Here is a 20,913-nt window from a genome sequence, read left to right as displayed (position 1 = left end):
GGTCTTTCTCAAGAGGCATCAGGCGGAAGCACTTTTATTGAAAACGCTCTCGTTCCTGCTCACTGGTTCCTTAATTTACGTATATGATTTGTGTATGTCCACTTCCTTACTGGTATTCAATTTTTTTTTCAAATAAAGTGCTTCTTTCAGTCAAATCTTTACGTCTGTGGCCAGATTTACACTTTTTTACTGTGGTCTGTAATATGAATCCCTTGGTGAGTAAATACAGTGTATTGAGTAATCTTCTTTAACAAATTGGCAAAAAGAAATAAATCATATAAGTTCAGGACTCCAAGTGTGGGTCCAAAAGCAATATATGCTCAAATATTAAAGAGGCACTTAAGGCCCATTTACACGAGCCGATGATCGCTAGAAAAAATCGCTAAAAGGTGTTTTAGCGATAATCATTGCGTCTAAATGTGCGCTGCTAGCTAAACGTTAAATTCATCCAAACTAAAGGCCCATTTAGACACAACGATTAATCGCTCAAAAGATGTCGCTCAAGCGATTTTTGAGTGATAATCATTGTGTCATTTACAGCGCAAGATGATTGCTCAACATGAGGATGAACTGCTCAAGCGGTGTCCCCACTTGTCTTCTGCATCCAGCTATTCCCCGCTCCGAGCGCCCGGGTGTTTTACAGCCGAGTTCTCAGAATGGAGGATGCAGAAGGCAAGCGGGGTGTCCCCACTTGCCTTCTGCATACAGCTATTTTCTGCATGGAGCGCTTGGCTGTTATACAGCCAAGCGCTCCGTGCCGGGTATGAAGAACAGAGCTGCACCGCTCTGTTCTTCATACCCTGTCTGTCATCAGGGACGGGATACAGCTGAAACAATAGTATCAGCTGTATCCCGCTGGGAATCCCTGATAAGGCTCATCGTTCTTTCAGCACGCTGAAAGACGACAATGAGCGGCTGGATAACGAAAACTACACAATGTAAGTGCAGTTACACACAATGATAATCGCTCAAAAGACAGCTTTCGAGCAATAATCATTTAGTCTAAATGGGCCTTAAAAATCTTCCTACAGCCTTATCAGCAGTTCTCCACGGGGGGTGCTGAAAGCATTGTTTCCCCATGGAGAACAAAGGATCTGAATGCAGTTAAGAGCCCTCAAGGCTATTAACTGCATTCAGCTAAGGCTTCATTTGCACACTTAATTGCTATTAAATAGCTGAGTAGCAGCTTAAGGGCTCAGTCACACGGGCGCATCGGCACCCGTACACCGGCGCCGATGCGCCCGTGTGACTGACAGTTAGAAGACAGTTAGAAGACGGCCATCTCTCTCCAGCGCTGAAGCCGGTCACATGTTCTTCCTCCCGGCGCTGCAGAGAAACGTCCGTCTTCAGGTACGGCCGTCTGCTGACTGTCGTTTGAGTGATCTTTGAGCAATCATCTGCTGGTGTAAATAGGCCTTTACTGCGGTGGGGGAATTCAGGGACTTCCATAAACCTCCCACCCCCAGTTTTAAGGTCCAACAAGAGAGCTGTCGCCAACCAGCTTCTCATTCATACAGTGTGAAGTTAAGCGTATTTTATTAGCAATGCAAAAGGCATATACTGGTTTCAGCAAAGGCTCTCTCCTTTATCAAGTAAGTGGCAGACCCCCATTGATCCTCCTTGGGATAGGTCATCAACAAAAAAAAATACCCAAAGTCACAGAAAACTCCATTAATATATAATTTTTTGTTACTATCTGTTGCATGCCTTTTGTATACTTGAATGTTGTTGTTTTTGTGTCTGTTTTACATAAGCTTATTTGGTGCTCCAATGTGAATACTATACTGATTCCCCCAAGTATCAGTTTTATATATGCTACTGCTGTCCTATGTGGCAGAAGAGTTGTTGGCCCGTGAAGCAGTTGTAGGGTTAAAGAATACCTAGGCTGTTTCTTCAAAGCAAGAGGGCCCAGGTACATTTGCACCACCTATAGTTATGCCCGTTGTACTACAATAGTAAAAAATATATTTGTTAGGATGCAGAGAGAAATCAGCGCCCTGATTGTTAAGAGTTATACAGTATTCTGAAAAGACTAAGACCTGGGCTCGCATCACAAAGGTCCAATCAAAAATGAGAAATCACCCATTACCTAAATTTTATATATATTTCTTACATCTTGCATAGTATTGAAGCTCCTTCTGTCCTCCACTACAGTAAACCTTGTACGTTGTATTAACAAGTCGATGTTATTTCCATGACAAATAATTTCCCACTGAATCACAGGCATGTGACCGGACCGGAAAACACGACATGTAGAGTTTTAAAATCTGCAATTTCCAATTTCTAAAATAATTGCCATTGTTTATTAGTGTAACATTGTATGATGATGGAGCTTATCCTTAAAACAATGTGGCCGTGGTGCCATATGAACCATTGTGGACTTGTTGACTTTTTTTCTGTAACTGGGATCATTCATTGTGTTTCTGAAACGTACAGTACTTTCATGCCAATACTGAAAATGCCCTCTTGACTTTGCAGCTTAGTAAGACATTATATCTGAAACGGCTATGTGATATTTGCTAAACAAACAAATCCTTAGAGAACAAAGCCTTACATACTTAGCAAATATTTCCTAGCAGTACTATTGGGACTGTCAGTCTTAAAGCTGTGTTACTACAATATTAAGTTATGGCATATTGCAAAAATATACAATGACTTGCTGAACTGTGGGGCCCAAATGCTGAGACCTCCACTAAACACTGACTTAATGGGACTTCATCACTAGTTACTAGTGGTCACTTTTCATTTTTTGGCCCCAGTGCAGTGCAAATACTAACCTATAGAATTATTTACTGTGATTCAGTTCTTTGCACTACACATAATAGGAAGCAGCACTGTATGAAGTAATGCCAAAGCAATGCCCCTTACCAATCAGTAAATTACAGCATTGTAGTTACTACACATAACAGGAAGCAGCACTGAACTAAGCAATGCCCCCTACCAATCAGTAAATTACAGCATTGTAATTACTACGGATAACAGGAAGCAGCACTGAACTAAGCAATGCCAAAGCAATGCCCCCTACCAATCAGTAAATTACAGCATTGTAATTACTACACATAACAGGAAGCAGCACTGAACTAAGCAATGCCCCTTACCAATCAGTAAATTACAGCATTGTAATTACTACACATAACAGGAAGCAGCACTGAACTAAGCAATGCCAAAGCAATGCCCGCTACCAATCAGTAAATAACAGCATTGTAATTACTACACATAACAGGAAGCAACACTGAACTAAGCAATGCCTCCTACCAATCAGTAAATTACAGCATATTCTAGCTGTTCATAGCTATAACTTACAGGACTGGGAAAAACCTCTTTAGCATTAGGATATCAACCATATCATTTGTTTTTTCTTTTCCTATAGACTGGCCAAAGCATCTTAATTCTCTAGAAACATTTGAAGATTTTTCTGCTATTCCTTCTAGCAATGATGAACTTTCAAATTCTGATATGGATGAAGAAACCACTACAACCACAGTAATATATTTATACTCTACTAAGGGATTTTCACTTTGCGTTATATGATAGATCGTGTTTGCCTAATGGTAGAGGATTCTTGTCTTTTTTGGACTGTGACTTCACCGAAGACTCGTGTAGAATAAGGTTCATCTGTACTAGATTAATAATGATGAAAAGCTCTATTGAATTTTTGTAGATGGACAGTCATAAGGCCTGTTCACACCTTGTTATGGCCTCTGACCGGGGGTCTCATTGAGGTTTACATTTAAAATCGCAAAAATAGCACCTTTGAATGGGACCTGAATGGAAACTATCTTGGCCATTAATGAAAAGTGCTGCCACAGGGACCAATAGCTCTCCATTTCAGCAGGCTTCCATTTGTTTCCAGCATTTTGTCCCAGAAGGAATAAGACCGTCCACCACGTTATTTTTTTCTGGCAGAAAATAGCGGGAACAAATGCAAACCTGGTCGCCTTTTCAGCAAGATAGAGTCCATTCAGGTCCTGTTCAGGGGTTGTTCTCAGGATTTTAAATGGAAACCCCCACAGACGCCTTGGATTGAGCCAATAAGGAGGTCTGAATGGGCCCATACTTTGTTATTGTTAAATAGCTTCACCTGGAAGTATATATATATATATATTTCATAGGTAGCCAATTAAGCTGTTAGTATGTATTTAATATGTGAAATAGAGGCCCATGTAAGCTTAAGGAGCACCTCTAGTATATCTCCTCAATAGGCACAATGATATCCATGTAAATAATGCTAAATTCTGCTAATTTCTATAAAGCATCTCATGTCTTGTTAAAGAAGCATTGCATCTTCTCCTACACAAGTGGATAGACATGTGTAACTGCTTTATGGCAACGAGGGTTGGTTTTATGGAAAATTACACAAATTAGTGCCTTCCCAATTGCCATTTTTAGGTAGTTTGTCTTGTAAATTCACATACATAAAATTTACATGCTGCCACATTGTGTCAATTTAATATAGCTATCTACAACCCATATAATACCATTGCACTGCAATTCCCACATAATACCCTAATTTAATTGCAAAATAATACTTTTACAAACTGATAAATAATCCTAGGTAGTTGTAGTTTGCTCCAGGGGTTCTTGTCCTCAGAGGCCTACTTGGAAACATGGAGCCTGGGAAATTGCCTAAAACATCCTGATGACAGAATATAACCTCCAATCTAAAAAAATCTATATACATTTTGATATATGTGCTAAATTGACACCATTAGATTCTATCTTAGGGCTTATTCAGACAATCATAAATCGGCCAGGTACTCACGCCGGCCGATATACGGCGTCTCTCTCTGCAGGGGGAGGAGGCTGGAAGAGGCGGGAGCTATGCTCTGAGCTCCCGCCCCCTCTCTGCCTCCTCTCCATCCCCTCTCCGCCCCTCTGCACTATTTGCAATGAGAGGAGGCGGGATGGGGTGAAGTTCCCGGAATTAGCTCCGCCCCTGCCCCGCCTCTCTTCATTGAAAATAGTGCAGGGGGTGGAGAGGAGGCAGGGAGGGGGCAGGAGCTCAGTGCACTGCTCCTGGCTCTTCCAGCCTTCTCCCCCTGCAGAGAGAGACGGCATATATTAGCCGGCATGAATACCCGGCCGATATACGGTCGTCTGAATGCACCCTTAGGGTGAACACCCACTTGCGTTTTTTTTAACGCTGCGATATCGCTGCTTTTTTTCACACGATTGTCAATGGGACTTTCTCATGTTAAAAACACATCGCACAAAAATTGCAAAGCACCAACTTGTGATGCGTTTTTAACATTAGAAAGTCCCATTGACAACTGCGTTAAAAAATGCAGTGATGCCACAGCATTAAAAAACGCAAGTGGGTGTTCACTCTTAAGTGTTAAATACAACTGCATTTCCTTATGTAGTATATTCTGCAACTATTGTTATTGTACTTTAGCTACATATATATTAGTTTTTTTTCCCTTTCTCTTTCTACGTTTTGCAGGTTTCCAGCCTTTTCTGCGTTGATAGTAGTTTTGAAACATGTTCACCAACAGCCTTCTGTCTCCAACCAGGAGATGTAGTACAGTTTCAGCAGTACGGAGAGAATGGACAATGGTAAGCATAACAAGGCCTAATAGTGGGAAATCACGTCCTCCTTCCAGTAATGAGTACTGTACGTTAAACAATGTAATTCTACACTTATTCTCACCTTTCTTCTTCCAGTTGAATATTATATACTGATACTCAATTATAATGATACCCAATCTATTTTTCTTCCCGTAAAATCTTTCAGTTTCAGAGTCATACTTACTGGATTCTTTATCAGGAAGTTGCTGCTTTCATTGTGAGAGAATGAGAGGCCACAGAATGACAGGGAGGTAGTGCCTTCTGCACCTGCATTATATTTCAGCCGAAGGGAGCACTCCAAAACACTTTAACCTACAGAAAGTGCGGTTACCTTACTGTCACATAGAATGGTAGAGTTGGAAGGGACCTCCAGGAGTCCAGGGTCATCGGGTCCAACCCCCTGCTCAGTGCAGGATCACTAAATCATCCCAGACAGATGTCTGTCCAGGCTTTGTTTGAAGACTTCCATTGAAGGAGAACTCACCACCTCCTGTGGTAACCTGTTCCACTCATTGATCACCCTCACTGTCAGAAAGTTTTTTCTAATATCTAATTTGTGTCTCCTTCTCTTCAGTTTCATCCCATTGCTTCTAGTCTTTCCTTGGGCAAATGAGAATATAGAATCAATGCATGCAATGTGTTGCGGTGGAGCCCTGGCCTTAAAAACTCGTCCATAGATTTCCCTCTGTCCCACAAGGTTTCACTCTGAAATCTCCTCTCTGAAGGCACATACAGTATATTAAATAATCTCTTAGCTTCTATTGCTGTTAGGATTGTGATCTCATACACCTAGTAGCCCCCAAGTCCCTCTATTTAAAGCTAGATTGCTAATGATGCAAAGTTTTTAGCTACGAAGAACTAGCTAACTAGCAACACATTCATGCAACAAATTTATATTTACCGTATATGGGAACAACCGGCAACTTAAAAGACTTTTACACTAGATGCATATGGTAACTTTTGGTTTGACTCCCTTTGGTTACCCTCAGGTAACAGGGTAAGTACATTTGTTAATGAACCATTTCCATCCTCCCATTAATGGACAAAAGTATTGGTTTCAATGGGATTTTTCTGTTGATAAGTGCCAGTGAGGAAATGGATTGAAACAGCTGTAATTGCTGCTTATGCTTTCATAACTGATCTGTTTAAATTGGATCCATTAGTTATGCAAGTATGATGGTAGCGCAAACCTAGTGAGCTAACAATATTTTTTCTTTGCACCGATGATCCTTTTTGGATAATTTTCTTTTACTGAATTAAAACAAGTACTTAATCCAGCTCAACTTAATCCGAGAGAGCCAATAGGCAACCTTCAGTTCCTACTAGTTTTTGACAGGTTAATATTAAAAAAAGTGATAGGATTAAAGCTGTAAAAGCATACATACTGACAAAATGTAACAACATGCTACAAGCCCCCAAAAATATGGCATTCAGTGAATATGAATTCAATGAATGGCCGAGCGCTGCCTGTGATTGGCTGAGCACTCAGCCAATCAGACGCAGCCCTTTCAGCAGGCGGGGATTTTAAATCCCCGCCTGCTGAAAGAACTTCATTACAGTGCCGGGACCCAAACAGCTAGACGTACCTGAGCCCCAGCAGCGGCGGAGAGGCAAGTATATATTTTGTAATTTTTTTTACAACAGATAGGAATGATTTTTCTGGGAATGGCTTATATTTAAAGCCCTTCCCTGAAAATCGCTACAGGGGTTGCCGGCAGACCACTGCTTTCAATGGGGCCATGGGCAGCAGCCAAGGGCCCTATTGAAAGCAATACCAGAACATCGCGATCCTCCGCCACAGCTGTGGAAGGGGATTCTTTACTCTCCGTGGGGAGTCCCCTTGTCACTGAACACAGTGACGGTGCTGTGTGGGGAATATTGACGTGCACCACGGACCTATGGTACACGCATGTCCTATGTTTTGCAGGTACGTGCTTTTGCACGCCTGTAAAACATGTACATGTGAACACACCATAGGGAACCAATGGTTCTAATAGACGTGCAGTTTTGTGCGCGCGTATGTGCACACCTAAACACGCTCGTGTGAATGCACCCTTATACTGCAGTGACAGATATATAATTCAATAATAGAGGCGGCTCCCATCAATTATTTTTTATCACATTGAATTAGTTTCAAATATTACTGAATAATGATATGATATGATATTGTTACTCATTCCAACTAGTTATGCAAAACTATATACATAATATGTACAATGGAAAAACAGATAAAACCTTTTTATATATATATATATTTATCCAACTATATCAAAATGCTTGAAAAAAAAAAGCAATTGGGTCAAGGGCATTGGGCCGAAATGTAAAATTTTTCCCTATGCATGGTGCAAATGCTCTGCAATCACCAGCACTCCCATTGAAATTAAGAGACCAGTGTTTCGCAAGTGCGAACTCTGTACCATTCATGTGGGAACCTTCAGGACCCTTTTTCCCGGGTTTGCTTTGGGTCCCAGCAGTTGAATCCCTCACCGATAGTTATCACCAATCCTGTGGATAGGGAATAACTTTTTATTTTAGTACAACCTTTTTATTGAATTGTCTCCCATTTCAGTTAGCTTTTTTTTAGCCTATATGTCTCTCAAGTGACCGAATGCGCAAAGAAAACCGCAGGCTAGTTGCTTTTAGAATAGAAGAAGAGCACTATTACTACACCAATTGAATTCATGTCTAAATTCCTACTCACTTCTTTATTTAAAACTAAAAGGTACATTTAGGTTTTATTTAGGCTGCTTTCATATCTGCATCTGGGGTTCCACTTTTTCTGCTCTGTTCGGAGAGCAGGAACGGAGAATCTCCTGGCTGAACTGACCCGTCTTATGACATTTGGTTTCTGCTCTGCTGTCCAGCATTTTCCGGACATAAAAAGAGCTGCATGGTATTTTGTGTCAGATCTGCGATGGAACTTCCGAATGGAGAAACATGCTGAGAAAATGATAGATGGTTAAAAAAGATCTAATAAAAATCCTTTTTTGGCTACTGCTCTGACTTCTGAACCCCAATTTAAACAGACAACAAACTGAATTCTTTCTTAATAACTGCTCAGCTTTTTATATTGTAATATTCATCTAATTTACGTCGCATATAAAGATGAATAATCAAACTGTTTTATTTTTATGTATGTGCTCTTGGGTACTTACAACATATGTTTGCTTGCAAGTATCTTTTTACGATGAACAGTTCAGAGCTGGGTAATCATTCTGACAATGAAAATAAGTATGTTTAACTCAGAAAAAAACTTTCTACACAAAATTGCTGTGCAATGACTGGTGTAAGCACTTCACAAAACCCTGCTGGCTTGACTGGAGATGAGTCCAATAAAGATCATGCATATTCATATATGCACTAGTGTAACTATAGGGAATGCTGTTGCATCCGGGCCCAGGAGCCTTAGGGAGCCTATAAGGCCTCTCTTCTCCATATATGGAGCCCAGTACTATGTATAAAGCATTATAGTTGGGAGCCCTGTTACAGGTTTTGCATTGGAGCCCAGGAGCTTCAAGTTATGCCTCTGCATATATGTATAGTCGTCCCCCTCCCCGCCATCCTCCTGCCTCCAGATGGTAATTGGCAGCTCCTTCTGTATGGACAGTATTACAGAACAACCTGCCAATCAGCACCTACAGGGAGGAGGAGAAGGGCGAAGGGAGTGTGCATACATGAATGTGCATGAGCTTCATTGGATTCATCTCCAGTCAAGCCCAGCAATGTTTAAAATGTAAGATTTTGCAAAATCACTAAAGCGGCCGGTAGAAGAGACAGACCTCTAAAATTAGCTCATCTGTCACTGTACCCTTCTGCCTGCAGCCCAGGACACTTACAGGACCTTACAGGTTGCCTTTAAGTAATGATGAATGTATTGTAATGTAGCCTTTTTTGTGTTTTACTTTTAGGTTAGTGAAAGAGCTTGTTTCAAAACAAAAAGCCTGGGTACCTTCCAGTATATTAACACCAAAAACATCTGCAAACATCTGTCTGAAAGATAACTCTGCAGGTAATTGTCATTCTCCAGCTACTGAGGGTGAGCTGCGTCAGCTGCAGTACAAGACCCAACTGTATGGGCTATAATGTTCCACTAAATGGTGATAGGGGGAGAACAATGAGTGAGTGAGGGTGAGTTCAAACATAGTGGAACTGTTGTGGATTTTCATTGCCGAGTCTAGTTCGGGACAGATTAGAGTAAAATACAAATAGATGGGATTTTGAAAAGTCCATGTACTCATAGCAGAAAAAAAATCACCTCCAAGTCAAAATATGCTGCGGATTTTTATACGGGTTGTACCAGAATTGCAAGTTCTTCCCTATCCATCGATCCCAAAAACAGGGGGTCTACCATCTTCCTCATCCACCTCACTTAGGGCTTACTGCACCTCCGCAGTGTGGAGGAGATTGAACGTAGTGCTGGTCTCGTGAGCTCGCTGACGCTCTTTTCATTTTCAATGTGACTGCCAGAGATAGCCCAGGGGTAAGCGCTCAGGTATTTCTGTCAGCCCCATTGAAATGAATGGAATGCATGCGTGGCCAGCGCTCCATTCAGCAGTAATGAAAAGAGGGGACAAGAGTGGGACTCCTGGTCTAAAGAGTGGTGGGGGGGGGGGGTCAACAATGAGACCCATCCCGATCAGCAAGTTATCCCCTACCCTGTGGATGGCAGAAAACTTGCGGCTCTGGTACAACCTCTTTAAAGCCACAACATGCTCATTTTGTTATGGAAAGGTTACAGATTTTTGCAAACAGCTGCATTGTTCTCCTGCGGTCTATTGAAAGATGAGCGAAATACATTCAAATGGAATATATTTGCTCAGTCTTTCAGAGGTGTGATCGACGAATTTTAAGTGAACTGAAAACCATTGTTCAAATCAAAACTGCATGATGCACACATTTACATGTAACGATTATCGCTCATTTTCGGCTGTTTGGATGAATTTTGAGCAATAATCGTGGCATGTAAAAGGACCTTTAGCAGGCAGTACTTGAAGTAGCATAGAGTGACTACTGGTATAAAATGCAGAAAAGATCAAGATGGAAAATAAGCAAAGAGAGATGACCTTTTGATTTGGCACCAGAAAGGTAAGTGGTCAGTTTTTTTATCCAGCTAAGGAAAGCATTAAATAATTTGAAGGGCTATAGCACAGTTGTAAATCTCCAAAATTGAGTAATTGTATGTTCAAATGTAGTGTAAGTGTTGCAGATTCCCTGCAGATTTCCAGTAGAATTGCATGTGGAAAATCCATATTATTTTTCAGTAACAGCAATGTGAAAGACATATCACGAAATCTCAAAAACATGCTACAGAAAAATCTGCAAATCTGTAAATTGACATGCACTGCAAATTTTAAGTCCACAGCATGTTAATTTCAGTGCGGATTTTACCATTCACAATGCAAAAAACAGAATCTGCTTTAAATCCCCCTCACCTGTTTTATCTGGCATTTGCCGCCATCTCAGCTATAGTTTACTAATTTGCACATAGGAGTGCAAAAAGGTCGAAGATTCTGGTAAAACCATTACTGAGCTATTAAAGAGGCAGTGTTGCAGAAGCCAAACTCTGAATACAATGAAAATGCACCCCTAACAATAAGATATGCTAATTGTAGCTTCATGTTGTTGGAATTGGTCCCTGCAGGAGATCTAGAAAAGATTAACACAGTTAGTATACAATGAAAACTAGAACTCATAACAAGAAACTTAAGAATTTTGTGGTTGGACTTGGAAGTATCATTTTATTCACAGCCAACATACACCTTGGCACAGTTTGAATAGAGAGAGAAAGGAAGAAGGAAAAAAAAACGGTGTTGATTGTGTGTATGGTTGGCAGAGATCTATCCATGTTCAAACTGTGAATAATCCATAGGACGCTTCTACTAAACACTGGTGACATTCATTTATTATTGTTGTGAATGTCATAGTTTGTAGAGATTCGTTTCAATGACCGTTTTTTGTTGCTCGGGAAAACAAAATCAGGCCAGGTTCATAAAGGACAATTCGGTGCAGCTCTTGGTATGTATTTTTTAGTCAAGGCAAGGAGTGGATCCTAGAAGAGGTAAAAAGTATAAAGAAAAAAAAAATAATCAAAAACTGAACTGTGTGAACCTGAGCTAAACTTACTGTTGTTCAGCAATTTTAAAACCATCTTAAATACTTACTGTGAGCAGTTCATACCTTAGAGGGATAAAAGAGGAATAGAAGAAAACCAGTGTGGCTCATTAAAGATGTAAAGGGGGCAATAAATAACAAAAAAAAAATCATTTAAACTACTAAAACAAGAAGGCAGTGAACAAGCACTAAAAACCTAGAGAAGAAAAAAAAATTATGTAAAAGGCAGATAAAAGCAGCCAAGGTGAAGACAAAGAAACCCATTGCCTGAGAGAGTAAAACTTAGCCTAAACTGTTCTTTAACTATATAAATTGTAAAAAGATTAATACTGATAGTGTTGGCCCTTTAAAAAATGTAGGAAAAACTGTAGAGGGTGATGAGGAGAAATCAAATCTATTAAATTGTTTATTCTCCAGTGTATTCGTTCAGGAAAATGAAATGTCAGGTGAAATGTAGAGTTATAAAACAAACTACATTAAATGGCACCAGTCTAACCAGGAGGAAGTGCAGAGCCACCTTAAACAGATTCAAATGCATAAATCGCTGGGACCTCGATGGCATACACCCACGGGGTTCTAAGGGAATTAGGTAATCTGATAGGCAGACTGTTGTTTCTTATATTTAAGGACTTTATAGTGACAGGGTCTGTGCCACTGGATTGGTGCATAGCAAGTGTGATGCAAATATTAAAAAAGGGAGCAAAAAGGGAACCTGGAAACGGTAAGTCTAACTTCTATAGCAGGTAAAATGTTTGAGGGGTTTCTAAGAGATGCTATCCTGGAGTACCTCAATAAAAATAGTTGTATAACTCCATATTAGGGCGCCCACCCACTGGCGATTTTTTTTTCTTTGCGTTTTGCGTTTTTTCTCAAGAGCAATTAGAATTGAATGTACTCCTGTCCACTGGCGTTTTTTTTTGCGTTGCGTTGCGATTTTTAACATAGGAACTGTCAGTTGCATATGTGTCCTTATTTTTCTCCTAATGCACCCATGAAAGTCAATGGAAATTAATGGAAAAGCCGCGAAAACGCGGCAAAAAACGCCGCAAAAATGCGGCGTTTTTCACGCACGAAAATCGCAAACGCCAGTGGGTGGGCGCCCTTAGCATGGGTTTCTGATGGCTCGCTCTTGTCAATCCAACCTGATTAGCTTCTACGAGGCAATAAGTTCTATTGGACCAGGGAGAGTCATTGGATCTTGTGTATCGGGACTTTTCCAAAACATTTGACTCTGTGCTGCATAAAAGGTTGGTATCTAAAATGAGAATACTTGGTCAGGGCGAGAATAAGTGGGTACGTAACTGGCTCAGTAATAGAAAGCAGAGGGGGGTTATTAATGATACATACTCTGGGTCACCATTACCAGTGGGGTACCACAGGGGTCAGTACTGGGTCCTGTTCTTGGGCAGAAAAGGGGCAAATGAGGTTTAACACTGATAAATGTAAGGTTATGCACATGGACAGGGGAAACATGTCACCAATAGGGCTCTTCCACACTTTGTACTTTGCAATTTTTGTGCAATGCGTTTTTAACATTGACATTCACGTGAAAGAAACGCAGCAATATCACGGGGGAAAAAACGTACAAGAAAAACACTATTGTGCGAGAGCCCTTACACACTAAATGAAGAAAAACTGGGAAAAACTCACATGGAAAAAGACTTAGGGATTTTAGTTATGAGTAAACTTAATTGGAGCAACAAGTGTTAGGTGTCTACTGCCAAGGCAAATAGGATCAGGGGGAGCATTTAAAGAGGTCATGGGGCACATGACAAAAACATTGTTGTTCCTCTTTCCAAGTCACTGGTTAGACCACACATTAAATATTTAGTACAGTTTGGGGCACTGATACTCAAGAAGGACATATTGGAGCTTGAGCAGGTTCAAAGGCAGGCGACTAAATTAATAAATGGAATGAGCGGACTACAATACCCAGAGAGGTTATAAAAATTATTTAGTGTAGAAAAAAACACAGCTGAGGGGCTACCTAATGACTATGTATAAATATATCAGGGGACAATACAGAGATCTCTTCCAGGATCTGTTTATACCCAGGACTGTGACTTTAACAAGGGGGCATCCTCTACACCTAGAATAAAGAAGGTTTCTACATCAATGTAGAAGGGGGCTCTTTACTGTAACAGCAGTGAGGTTATGGAAGTCTCTGCCTGAGAACACGGTGATAACAAACTAATTAAAGGGGTTGTCTCGCACCGAAACGTTTTTTTTTTCCATAGGCTCCCCGTTCGGCGCAGAACAAACCCAAGGGATGTGTTAAAATAAAAAAAAATTACTTACCCGAATCTCCGCTCTGCGACTTCTTCCTTCTTCCTACTTCTTCCTTCTCCAAGATGGCCGCCGGGATCTTCACCCACGATGCACCGCGGGTCTTCTCCCATGGTGCACCGTGGGCTCTGTGCGGTCCATTGCCGATTCCAGCCTCCTGATTGGCTGGAATCGGCACACGTGATGGGGCGGAGCTACGTGATGATGCTTAGAAGGGGCGGAGCCAGAACGCCGCTCGTGCCGGGCCGACCAGAAGGGAGAAGACCCTTCTGCGCAAGCGCGTCTAAAAAAGCAAGAAGACCCCGAAATTAGACGGAGCCATGGAGACGGGGACGCCAGCAACGGAGCAGGTAAGTGAATAACTTCTGTATGGCTCATATTTAATGCACGATGTACATTACAAAGTGCATTAATATGGCCATACAGAAGTGCTGAACCCCACTTGCTTTCGCGAGACAACCCCTTTAAAAGAGTTCAAGAGGTTTCTTGAGTGCAATATTACATGTTATGGTCACTAATTACTTCAGAAGGGTTGTTGATCCAGGGATTATGCTGATTGCCAGACTTGTAGTTGGAAACAAATTTTTTTTCTAAAATGAAAGAAATTATGACATCTGACATTGGATTCTACCTCATTGGAGTTTTTTTCCTTCCTCTGGATCAACATTGCAGGAATGCAGGTTGGACTGTATGAACACAGAAGTCTTTTTTCAGCCTAAATTAATATGTAATGTAATAAAACCCAAAGCTTGAGTGCATAATCTTTAGGCTACCTGTCCACAGGCGTTGCGAAAGCCACCGCCCGGGAGCAGGAGCCAGCAGAAGGATCTTCGTGGTGAGCCTATCTGACAGATAGGCTCACCGCAAAGAATCACGGCAATTCGCAGCATGCTGCGATTTGCCGACTGCGAGCGGAGAATCGCTATGATTTTCCACTGGTGGACAGGGGCGCTGTGCTTTTTAATTGAAAACGCATGCAATGCGTTCCCCGTGGCTGGATTATCGCCGCGGGGAACGCAATGCAAAAGCGCCCGTGGACAGGCAGCCTTAAAGACACCATGTTAGGATAACATGGTAGTAGAAAGAAATGCACAAGGATGCAGCTGTATATTATCTCCGAGTCATTGAGACAAGATAGCTCCCACTGCAGAGTCAGAGGCGTCCATTTCGACAGCAAAAGGCAATTCAGGATTTGGATGGACCAGTAATGGTGCAGAAGTGAAAAGAGTTTAGTTTTTCAAAGGCATCCTGTGCCTAAGAAGACCATGTTAGTGAAGTAATTGATAAGATGATCTTTGAGAAGATTTTTTATGAATCTTCTGTAAAAATTTGCAAACCCTGTAAAGCATTAAACATCTTTTACATTTCAACAACTTATCACAACTCTGATGACAACTTTCAGAGACTTGTGTATGTTTAAGGGCAGGCAGAGTCATCAGTTTTACGTACAGTACAGGGGAAGGGAATAGTTCTTGAACCCCAGTCGATAGAAGGATTGTGAATAGAAAACCAAGGGATTCCTTAAATTCCTGAAAACTTGGAGAATAAATGCAATAGTTTCATCAAAGTGAACATGTTCAATGCAGATTTCAAGTTTGATTGTCTCATGAGTTACAGGCCCAAAAGATAAAAGGTGATGCATCCACAGTTTCCATATCAATTGGCATGGGTTTAGTCCTACTTGAAATGTTATCAAGATCGTATTTTAAGTCCATAAAATTCCCTCCTGCTCCAGAATCTAACATAGCGGAGCATTGTATTTTATGGCTCCTAATTATGACCTGTATAGAAATGACAAAATGAAAGGATGGAGGACGTATCTTGTATTCATCTTGAATTATTGATGGGACGGCCTTCATAACATCCGACTGTTTATAAATGGCAGAATTGGTTAGGGTTTTAGCACTTGTAAAGGCGATAGTCTTGTGGAACTTGTTGGGACAGTTAATAGTATAATGTCCTGAGCCCCCACAATAGAGACACAGATTCTCAGTATGGTGCCTCTCTTTCTCAACTGCAGAAAGAGGTTTGTAGATGACATCAATCTGCTTAGATTCAAGTATAGTTTCAGTCTTCTGCTGGATGTTCAATTCTGATTGACTTCGCTCAGTAAGTCTCTGATCTATTTGGATGCATAATTAAATAACATCCTCCAAACTATCAGGAGTCTCAACTCTAGCAAGCTCATCCTTCTCCAGCTCCGAAGCTGACTCCTCTACGTTCCATGTGGTATCAGTCGTCCAGCGACAAAATTCTTCTGTATATTCAGCCACAGAGCGTCATCCTTGTCATAAGTTATGCAATTTCCCCTCTCCTCTGGCACAGCGATTTGGGTCATCAAAACCTTGGTCCATGGCCATAATAAAAGTATTAAGGTCATTGAGAATATCATAGCTCCTTTTCACATAAGGCAAGGCCCATGCAAATGCTTCATCTGTCAGAAGGTTGATGATAAAAAATACCTTTTTTCTATCAATGGTAAAAGAAGTAGGTTGCATCTGAAAGTAAATATGGCATTGCTTAAGAAAACCTTGGTAAAGATGACCATCCCCACTGAACTTTGCCAGCAGTAGCATGCAGACATCTGAGCATGAATGGTGCAAATCTAGAAGTTGCTTCTGTAAATTAGTTATCTCCTGTTGATCCAGCACCAGCGTTTGTAACCTAGAACATTTTTCTTGGTAAGTTGCACCAAATTCCTCAAAGTGGTCACAACGGCATCCATTTAGGGTGAGATTATTCTGTCATGATTCTGGTTCAGGCTTGGAGCCTCTTATTGCTACCAGTGCGGGCAGGTAGTGTAGGTAAGCTAAACCAGAGGTCAGTACACAGAAATATCAGTTTCACTACAGAGAAGCAGGCAGGTAACGGAGCTTGACTACAGGCTTAGAGCACAATAATCTTGCAATGAGGGAGACACCAGGCCAGGCTTATATTGAGTATCCAATCAGAAACTGGGCAAAACAGAAAAATGGACTAAGAGCAAGGAGTAAGAGACTGCATTCAGCGTAGGAGCTTATCAGAGGGTTGGATATCTCAACAGTAATAGCCGCCGCCTGGATCACAGGAGCTCCTTGGTTTGAACCTGGTCAGGCTTTTTATTCTCATTTTTTTATGACCTCTCAACAGAATGCTCTTGTTATTTCCTCTTTCTAGAGGGAAATGTGTCACATATTCTCAGTTCACTTAAAATACATGTAACTACTATGACACCTACAGGCTTAAAGGGGTATTCCCTGAAATCACATTTATGATCTAGCCACAGGATAGGTGGTAAATGTCTGATTGCTCTGGGTTACTCTATTCATAAGAACTGGAATGCGGGATCTCCTCTTTTCCCTTGATTGTATCCTCCATTGCAGTGAGGACGAGCTTGAATGGAGCAGTAGCAGAGCATGTGCTCTGTCACTCTCTTGCACTCTATGGCAGAAGAGAAACAAAGTAAAACGCCTTGCTAGCTCTGGCAGAAAGGTGATAAACTGTGTTAAATGTGAATTCTGTGTTGCCAGCAATCCAGAGAACATACAGAATAGTATAATAGTGCTATGGCTCAGCTTTCCTGGCTGATTCTTTATGCACAGAGACCCACAATTATTAATAGTGCTCCAACTGTGCCTAATCTTTTAAAAGTTGCACACATTTTAAGGTTATTCTGTGGATTTATTGCAGAAACGTCTTCCATAGATGTGAATGGGGTTGTTTCTGCATATACATGGATCCCTGCAGGTGTGAGCCTACTGTATACCCTAATAATTGGGGTGCAGTCAGATTTGTTTAACAGTCTATATTTATTACAACATTAGAGAACATATGGAAATTATACAAATCTAGCCTAATATTAAAAACCTATGTCGAAAAAATGTGTCCACTTTTCTCACCTGTTTTATTTTTTGTTATGGCTTTAGAGATGACTTTTTTACTGTGTAATTTCCATAAAAATTTGACTTACGGGTGTTGTCCAGTTGTAAACTATTGATGAATTATCCTCAAGGGAGGCCATCAATAGCAGGCTGGAGGTGGTCCACCTCCTCTGGACCACGGTCAATCTACTGCCGATGGCCTGTCCGTCAATAATTCACAACTGGACAACCCCTTTAAACTAAATAGTACCTGTGGGCCATTGTTTTTCCTGTATTGGAATAGATAACATATATTATGCCACCACAGCTATTGTACTAATAAATGTTTTTATCTTCTTAAGTTTACAGTGACACAAGTCAGATGACAGCGGTATCTACCAATATAAAAGAGAAGGAGAATGAACATAAAAGAAGTCTTGTTGTAGAGCAGAAGGCTGTAAGTTGAACTTGGCTGAGCTGGCATCTTTTTAATCTAGTAAGCTGTCAGTTCGCTGCAATGCAACCCAAGTTGCCTCATCCATCGTGGATCTTCAGATAAATGGTTTCTGGTTCAACTTGCTGATTAGCAGTGAGAAGATCTGAAGAGCATTTCATCCCTACAAAATGCTGTAGGTTATTTCCTACATTGGCCTATATTAGGTCTACAGCAAAGAGAAATATGAACTATGTACTTGGCTCTGTGCGGCTTCTTGGCTCTCTGCACTGACAAACTACTGTATTTATATATTGTGACCATTTCCTAATGACTTGATTTATTGTACATACGTTTTTAAAGGCACAGATCAAAGCTTTACTGCAGGAAAAACTATAGAAGCACCTTCCAAAAATGTCTGCAAATACCAAGTCTGTGCAACTCCTGTGTTCGGGAGTGATAAATGTCTAGCATTGTCTGTAAGTATAATTGGAGTATGTTGTATGGGAATTGACTCTTCCTTTTGTCATTATTTGCGAGTACCATCTCTTTCTAGGAACACTTTATTACTGTACCACAGGACAGAATGTAAGGTAACAGTCATTTTTAAGTCACAATAACCCACTTGTACTTCCTTATTTTTCCAGAAGCAGCACCATGTCTGTCCGTGGGTTGTGTTTGGTATTGGATCTCAATGTCATCTACATTGAAATGAATGGATGTGAACTGCCATACCAGACTCGGACCATGGACAGAAATGATGCTGTTTCTGAGAAAAAAAGCAGACCCTGTTCTGTAGTTCTGGACATAGCCCTTTAACTAGAAGCATTTAGGTCTGTATGTTCAAGACTAGAGATGAGTGAGTATACTCGCTAAGGCACATTACTCAAGCGAGCAGTGCCTTAGCCGAGTATCTCCCTGCTCATCTCTAAAGCGGCGGCGGAGAGCGGGGAGGAACGGAGGGGAGATCTCTCTCTCCCTCTCTTCCCCCCGCTCCCCTCTGCTCCCCGCCGCAACTCACCTGTAACCAGCATCGGCCCCCGAATCTTTAGAGACGAGCGGGGAGATACTCGGCTAAGGCACTACTCCACTACTCGCTCGAGTAATGTGTCTTAGCGAGTATACTCACTCATCTCTATTCAAGACTAATCCTTCGTATTATTTACTGACATCGTTAGGAGAGCCCAATCTACAACTGCCTGCATATTATGTTTTTTATTACAGTGTAATATTTGCATAAGACTTTGACATTGTATTGCTGGTGATTTTTAATTGTTTCACAATATGAAACGTCCCAACATCCTTTGGTGTTTCAGACTTCAGTGTTTTGATTTTTATACATTTTCGTACATAAGGATACAAATGCTGGATTAATGACATTTGCTTATGTACAATTGTCTTACACCATGAACCATGTTACAAAATTCTTAAATTATAACACAGTGCTGCTGGATGGCCATATTTTTCATATCAAAAAGCTCAGTCTTTGTGTTTTTCCATTTTCACTTATATACCTATATATAGCTTCATACTTGAAAATAAATAGATGTTTTAATTGCTAGCCCTCATCTATCATTCTTGGATGTTCAGGGCTTGCTAGGTGCCATATCTTCCAATGTTTCAGCATATGGCTGCAAACATGCCTGGGTAATACCATCAAAACCCTCTTGCGGGATTAGACTGAAAGGAGCTGATGTGGAATTATCTCTAATGGATAACAATAAAATAGTTCTAGTTACTATTATATAATCATCCTTTGAGCTCTGATGGATGCTCATTGATTCATTAATATAACTATATACCATCAATCAAATAAGTTATGGTCATAGTTACATTTAGGCTACGTTCACAAGAAGTGGTCTTCTTCCACTGCAAATCTGGTGCAAAATATGTATGTGTCACATGCGGATATTGTAGCAGATGTGTTATGCATTTCACTCTGTGCACTCCATTAGGTAAAACAAAAAAAAGGTTTGGTACCTTGTAAGCCAATAGAGTAAAGCGTGATTATTCTCAGTGAGACAAACCAAGTAATCTTGTAGATATGATACCTTTTAATGGTTAACAAAAATACATGATGTTAATGCGAGCTTTCAGGTCTTCTATCAATGCTTCATCAGGCTAGAAAGTCTTGGTCTTCTAGCCTGATGAAGGATCGATAGAAGACCCGAAAGCTCGTTGTAACATCATGTATTTTTGTTAGCCATTAAAAGCTATCCTATCTACAAGATTACTTGGTTTCTCTCACTGAGAACAATCACACTTTACTCTGTGCACTAAAATGGTGAAATCCACTGTCAAAATCCTGAAGCTTTTCCGTGACATAATATGCAGATTTGAAAATGTACAGCATGCTCATCCTTTTTTTCTATTCTATGTGTGGATGGGGTCTTGAAAACTCAGTATACATGTATTGTACTGTAATTTGCTGTAAATTTGTGGTGCAGAATCCTTACCACAAATTTCTGGCAATTTCACCACATCTGAACATGGCCTTAACACATTTTTTGTGGACTTTCAATAAATAAGAACATTTTTATACGTAAAAAACAGAAGAAGAAAAAGTTATAGATTGGATTGGGTGGTTGAAATTGATAGGAAAATTCCATAAAGCGATCCATTCTGACTTATAGAAATTTGATCCATTGGCGATAGCAGATATAGACTATATTTAAA

The 20,913-nt window shown here is 40.7% G+C and overlaps 1 protein-coding gene across 1 annotated transcript in view; it reads left to right on the top strand.

Moving 5' to 3' along the window:
* The window catches only part of MCF2L2 (MCF.2 cell line derived transforming sequence-like 2), a 275,394-nt gene extending 256,122 nt beyond the window's left edge, over nucleotides 1–19,272 (top strand). The window contains exons 31-34 of the mRNA XM_066605412.1: nucleotides 3,371–3,483; nucleotides 5,444–5,556; nucleotides 9,477–9,577; nucleotides 18,167–19,272. Coding sequence (XP_066461509.1) covers nucleotides 3,371–3,483; nucleotides 5,444–5,556; nucleotides 9,477–9,577; nucleotides 18,167–18,270 — 431 coding nt within the window. The 3' untranslated portion in view covers nucleotides 18,271–19,272. The remainder of the gene's footprint in view (nucleotides 1–3,370; nucleotides 3,484–5,443; nucleotides 5,557–9,476; nucleotides 9,578–18,166) is intronic.
* The last annotated feature ends 1,641 nt before the right edge of the window (nucleotides 19,273–20,913 follow it).

The sequence above is a fragment of the Eleutherodactylus coqui genome, chromosome 1, assembly GCF_035609145.1.
Source record: "Eleutherodactylus coqui strain aEleCoq1 chromosome 1, aEleCoq1.hap1, whole genome shotgun sequence".
Lineage (NCBI taxonomy): Eukaryota > Metazoa > Chordata > Amphibia > Anura > Eleutherodactylidae > Eleutherodactylus > Eleutherodactylus coqui.
This window is presented reverse-complemented; position numbering and strand designations above follow the sequence as displayed.